At 37.2% G+C, this 6,446-nt stretch overlaps 1 protein-coding gene across 1 annotated transcript in view; it reads right to left on the bottom strand.

The window, feature by feature from the left end:
• Positions 1-6,138, bottom strand: part of cyth1b (cytohesin 1b) — a 69,736-nt gene extending 63,598 nt beyond the window's left edge. Inside the window, exon 1 of the mRNA XM_016572289.1 lies at positions 5,612-6,138. Within this exon, the coding sequence (XP_016427775.1) occupies positions 5,612-5,690 (79 nt within the window). The 5' untranslated portion in view covers positions 5,691-6,138. The remainder of the gene's footprint in view (positions 1-5,611) is intronic.
• Between the last annotated feature and the right edge of the window lie 308 nt (positions 6,139-6,446).

Here is a 6,446-nt window from a genome sequence, read left to right on the forward strand (position 1 = left end):
AAACTAGCACAGAAAACCTGGAAAAAAAAAAAAAAATCACATTTTTAATAAAAAAAAAATAATACAATTAGATTTTTTTTCCCACAAATCTCGCAGCCCTAAATCATAGTACGTAATACGCATATATTTTGACTAAGAAAAAGTATTTTTGTTTGTGTACAGGAAATCAGCTCTTCTAAGGTATACTTCATTAAGAAACATTAAAATTTCACACATTAAAATTGTACAGCACAAACATACAAACATTAAATCTCTAAACCTCTTTAAAACTCCTTCATTAGCCACACATGAATTTGGAGGTGGTGATAAAACACTACTCATTCAGAGAAAGGTTGATTAACTTACTGACTCATCATGATTAGAATCTGAAATGAGTGAGTCGCCCGTGACGTCTGAATCACAGTGTGTGCGAATAAAAGTATATGAGAGATGAAACTCTCATTATTACACTCTCTTGTACACAATCTACTTCCTCCTCTCTGAACAGTGGTTCACAAAATCCCTCTCCATTCTCGCATTCCCACGTTCACACTTCCTGACCCATTTCTTTTGATTATGCCTTCTTACCATCCTTTTTTCTGACTTGGAGTGAACTCTAAGTAAAGTTACACTCACTTAAAGCTTTTTTGCACAGCCTGATTTCTCAGCACACACAGATAGACTCTCACACCAGCACTTTTACAGTAAAAAGCTTTGGGTGGTACATATAATGGGCCTCTCAATTGCACCTTCCTCCTGTGGAAGAAAAAAATACCGATGTGTTCCAAGAATCGGTCACTTTGACTTTAGTCTTTCAGATGGACTCCTCTCCCCTTTCTTATTCAATATTGTATTTTTAACTAATGATAAAACACAATAGTAGTTTTAATATGTGAAGCTATTTGTTAAGATAATGATCAGCCAAGAGTGAAATGTCTAATGAAATACAGTCTTCTATTGTAATTATTATGGTCACAAGCTATAGTCTAACTTATTCATTATGTCTGTCTGCTTCACTGTATAATCTTATATCTGTATAATACTGCCATATGGATATTACTCTGACACTCCTCTCTGAGCAGTTAACAGAATGTTTCATGGAAAACATACACTTTTTGTAAAGCGGCTTTAAAACAATACGTATTATGAATTCTAAAAGTGCTACATAAATCAAATTGAATTGAACTGAATATGTCAGTCTGTGCTGAACAGGAGAGCAGCTTGACACACATATTCGTCTTTTTGATTCTCAAATGTCATTATGGGAACAGCCCTTAATATACTCAAAGTAACTGACTTCCCTTTTGGAGAAATGAAAGAGCATGCAAAAGAATGCACTCTGTCCATTTTTTAAGAAAAAAAAGTTATTTGGTAATGACAAATGACTTGCTAAAATGGAATCACATCATGCATATATTTTTACAAAGAAAAAGAAGTCACAGTTTCTGTATGACAGACTCTTAATTGTGGTTCCTTACCCAAATTAATCAAATACATTCTTTCAAATGTATAACAAAGAAACTAGGGCATGGCTTTAGTGAATGTATCTATATTTAGCACAGTTCAATATGCAATATATAAGAAGTTACCATTGAGTAATTTACATTTTATGTACAATATTGTAAATATTGCTCTACCAAGCAAAAACAGCTTGGTAAAGCAAATAACAAATAAAGTATCTGAACAGCACAAAGTAACAATATTTTGTTCCTATGAATCAGTGTTTTTGAATGATTTGGTTGAGTGAATGATTCATTGGCTCACTTAAACACTTACTTGCATAACTATGTAATCTGCAGAAAGAGTCACTGAAAAATCCAAACCACTAATACACAGACTGACAGTCTGTCTGGATCACGCAAACACAGACAACCGGACTGATACAAACAGTGAAAAATCCCAGTGCTCAAATCACTCTTGGAACACTACTGCAGTTACATTATAGTTTTAGTGTAAATAGTAAAATAAATACCTTACCAGTGATGATCAGTTGATATTATTCTGATGAGCGTGACATAAAACCAGGAAAAGTGTCTTTGTAGTGTCCAAAATTTGCTATGTTGTGTGTATGTGTCTGTGTGGAGGGAATGGGTTGGGTACTAACACAAGCCAGACAGTGTGATGTAAACTCCCTCAGGGGTGAAGAATGACCAGGTCAAATAGTGCACACAGCACAAGTTAAGAAAATATTCTCCGAACAGAATAGCGTAAGAATAGAAATCTATTATCTGTCATTACATCTCTAATTATAGCTAATGTGTTGTTCATTCACTGCATCATTACTGGGGTACATTTAACAATATAAGAACACATATAATACAGTGCACTGATTTATGGTCAGTTTCCATCTATCAAATCCAAAAAAAATAGTGATATTGATGGGGAAGGCCCAAGTTACTAAATATGTAAACACAAACACTACTTCATACAGTCTATAACTGTAATCTTTTGTTTGCATCAATCTTTTTATTTTTGGGGCTTCAACTACAGGACGATCAAGATACATTTTGTAGGCCAGACTCAAACCTGCAGCCCAAAACAGCTCTCGAGTGCCACCAGCACATGCACAACCCACTATGCCCAACCTGATCTCACGGCAATTCGTACATACTTGACAAGGTGGCTAATTCGTATGAGTGAGGTCATGCAAATTCGCACGAATTAGCCATCTTGTCAAAAATGTAAAAATTTTGTGAGAAATCGTATGTATTTTACGAGGTGGCAAATTCGTAGGAATTCGTACGAAGGACCACACTTAACCCCGGCCCTATACTTAACAGTCACAGAAATCGTACAAAATCATACGAGTGAGGTCGTATGAATTCATATGAATTAGCCACCTTGTAAAATACGTACAAATTGGCTGTGAGATAGCGTTGACTATGTCATGTCTCAGCCAATAGGAAAGAAAAACACAGATGTAAAATTATTTCAACAAAGATCTGAACAATTTCTCAATCTGAACACAAACATTTTCAATATGAACATTTATCAGAACTTTCCAAATGATTCAAAACGACCAACAAATATGAACTATACTATCTAGAAGTTATTTTACAGCTATATATTCTTAAATACTGTTCACATCAGTGATAACTGTAACTATAAATATAATTCTGTGAGAATAGAGAAGTCTACACCATAACTGATAATACTGACACAGAGGACAATATTGTTTGAATCACTTTTACAATATTTTCAGCTGATGTATTATAAAAACATTGAGCCAATCAGAATCCATCTGACAAGCATTTAAAGTAACGACATTATATAATACAATAAACATGTTATCATCCATTGGTGTGGACACTAATAGTTATCTTTATAGTTATGGTTGTTGGTGTGCCTGGGGGTTTACTTTATGGCACCAATAGCCTCATTTGTATCTATTGTAGGAGAAACATCTGAGACAAAGTTGATACTTGCAGGAAACACAAGTGAGAACTCCATTAAGCATCTTGAGCAATGAACCACCAACCATTAAGTCGATCCAAACAGGCATTTGTGTTTTCAAATCTGCATCTTTTGAGGGCCATTAGGGGATTTTGTCATTGAATTCTGACAGATGGCAAGAAGAAAACTGAGAAAATCCATCCAACATAAAAAGCCACAGATCTACACCCGTCACTGATTTTTTTTCTTATGATGTAAAAAACAAAATTAACCCAGAATAGGATCTTCACCAGTCCCACCCCTTCATCTGTCTCTCTCTCACAGAGTTTCTCCATTTCGTTCTCACCTAGTGATTGTCTCAGTAGCTCTAACACTTAATTCACACAAAACCTCACTGATGAGCAACAAACACGCATAAACCCGCAGAGAGCGCTAAAACCAACAAATAAACAGAAGCATGCAGGACTCAGCACACAAAGAACAGTGCAGGCGAAATCCACAGTGAAACCTGATCATATTACTATAGATATACAGTATATATAGAGAGGACATGACTGAAGGTCAGTTGGCAACAGGTGGACATGTCACGATCATCATATGGTGACTCTATTATTAGTGTTCCAACAGTAATTATATCAAAACCATTCATTCTAACAGCCCAGCAACTTTCTATCAACAAAACAAATGATTTGTCTCACATTGCATGACCATGACGGCAGCTCCGTTTCTCATCCAACACTTCTATGATCCAGGGACACTGTTTATCACCACGGCAACAACACTAGATTGATATAACACACAGCTGCACGTGATTTTACTCAGATCTCAAATGGTTCCAGCATTATGGGTGCATCACTTAAGGGGTCATGAAATGGAAATAAAAATGTTGTGTGCTTCATTCCTCAAAGGTAACTCCCCAGGTTAAAATGTGATTTTTTATGATTTGAAATCGTGACGATTTTCCTCTACACACCCTTTAACATTCATATGTACTGTAAATCAAGGAGGTGTGCTCTTAAAAACTCCTCTCTATCGTTCAATCACAAGACTGATACTGCTGTGAGGGAATGTCTAGAAAGACTGTCAGGAGTTGTTCTGTCCCTGAATGTAGACAAACTGCACCTCTAAAAACTGTGCAGATTTATTTGAAAGATCAAATTGTTGGATACACATGGCTGAAGTTTATTTTGGAATGTTTTCTTAATTATGTGCAACATGCTGCTTGTTTTTTCAACTATCTTTGTGTAGAAATCTAAGAAAATACATTTATTTATAATATTTAATTGTATTTGGAATAAACATCAAGCCAGCATATACTGCTATTAAGACGCCAAGTGTATCAATTAATGTTTTAATGAGTTGAATGTTAATATATTGTGTGAAGAGTGTGGATACATAGAGGTGAAGTTCACCAGTCTCAGCAGTGGGCGTTTACTTGCGTTTCTGAAAGACTTTACGTCCCTCAAAACAGAGCTTTTTTTTTGGCATTTTCGCCTTTATTACAATAGGACAGATCACAACTGACAGGAAGTGAAGTGGGAGAGAGGTAGGGGGCGGGATCAGGAAAGGTCCTTAAGTCAGGATTCGAACTCGGGATGCCCATAGCGCAAAGGCACTGTATGACAGCACTCTGCCCTGTATGAAGGCTTTCGGCGAGTGTGTTTGACAGAGAATGACAATTTTTACAAATATTTGAAGCGTTCAGATGCAAAAGCCTCTAAGTGCCGTTTGAAATGTCTTCTAAAATGTGCATTTTTCTCAGGCTCCTATGTTTATGTTCAGTTATTTCACTTTAATGGCAATGAAAAGAATCTATTCATTGCCATTAAAGTGAAATGACTGAACCTACACATAGGAGCCTGATAAAGATGCTCATTTTAGAAGAAAATTTCAAACGGCACTTAGAGGCTTTTGCATCTGAACTTTTTGGTGAAAAAAACTTTATAAGCTAGCCTCCAAACTAACCTTCATAATATAAAGATCTGAACATGCATTTCATGACCCCTTTAAACAGTCTGAAAAAGTCCCAGATTTCACTGTAAAAATGACTCTTTAAAGTTGTAAATAAAGCAAAGATTATTGGAGTAAATACAATTTCAGTCATTCTACTTCAAAATGTCACATTTAATTCAATGTGTTACTTGCTGTGAAATTCACTATCAATTTCTGAATGAAAATTGTTTCAAAGGAAATCCTACACCAGCTTTGTTTCAGCACATGCACATAATAACAGACCCACCTGCTGGAGGAGCCGGGCAAACAGTGGGACACAAGAACGCCTGGAAGCTGGACGCACAGAGTTCGCTCACCGTCCCCATATCTCAACTGTCCCCGTTTCACTTTGAATATGAAAGTGCGATTGTGAGAAGTAAGTCCCTGTGAGCGACGAGAGTAAACACAAGCTACTTCCCCTTTTGTGCGAAAGCAGAACTTGTTGAAATGATGATACTTAATGTAACACGTGTCTTTATCATGAATTTTGCTGTCCGACAGATTCCAAAGCAAAGACCTCCACAACGCTGCTCTCTGCTCCACTGTGCGCTGGTCTGGCAATCTCACTCACTGACTTCTCTCCTCGTATTGTCTCTCCTCCTTCTCTCTCTCTCTTCGTACTCACTGCCACTTTACCATCCAGGGCTTTCTGTGTCTATGACACTGAAGTCTCTGCTGTGGCGCTGAAATGCTTTGGTGGAGAATAATTTACATAGACATAAGCACAAGCTCATCCGCACCTCCCAGAACACCTCCCCACTCACTCCCACAAGCACAGAGGGCAGTTTAGTCAGAGCTCAACCATCTCGGGCATCTGAGCCACGCGTGGTTTTGAAGGGCATGTATATGTTTACTCATGGAGAATCACGAGATCACCCACCCCCATCTATAAATGTACGCCTGCAGACACGTGCATTGTGCTAGGTTGAGACCCTCTGAAACCCTCATGCTCCCAGATTGGTGCTTTTGCATCAGTGCATTTTGCATTTGTGTGGTTGTTTCTACGGTAATTGCTTGTTCATAGAGGCATTTTAAATACTTATATTACAAGAAATGTCTTTCATGATGAAAATCGCAACACG

Source organism: Sinocyclocheilus rhinocerous, unplaced genomic scaffold (genome assembly GCF_001515625.1).
Source record: "Sinocyclocheilus rhinocerous isolate Xijiao unplaced genomic scaffold, SAMN03320098_v1.1 scaffold140, whole genome shotgun sequence".
NCBI lineage: Eukaryota > Metazoa > Chordata > Actinopteri > Cypriniformes > Cyprinidae > Sinocyclocheilus > Sinocyclocheilus rhinocerous.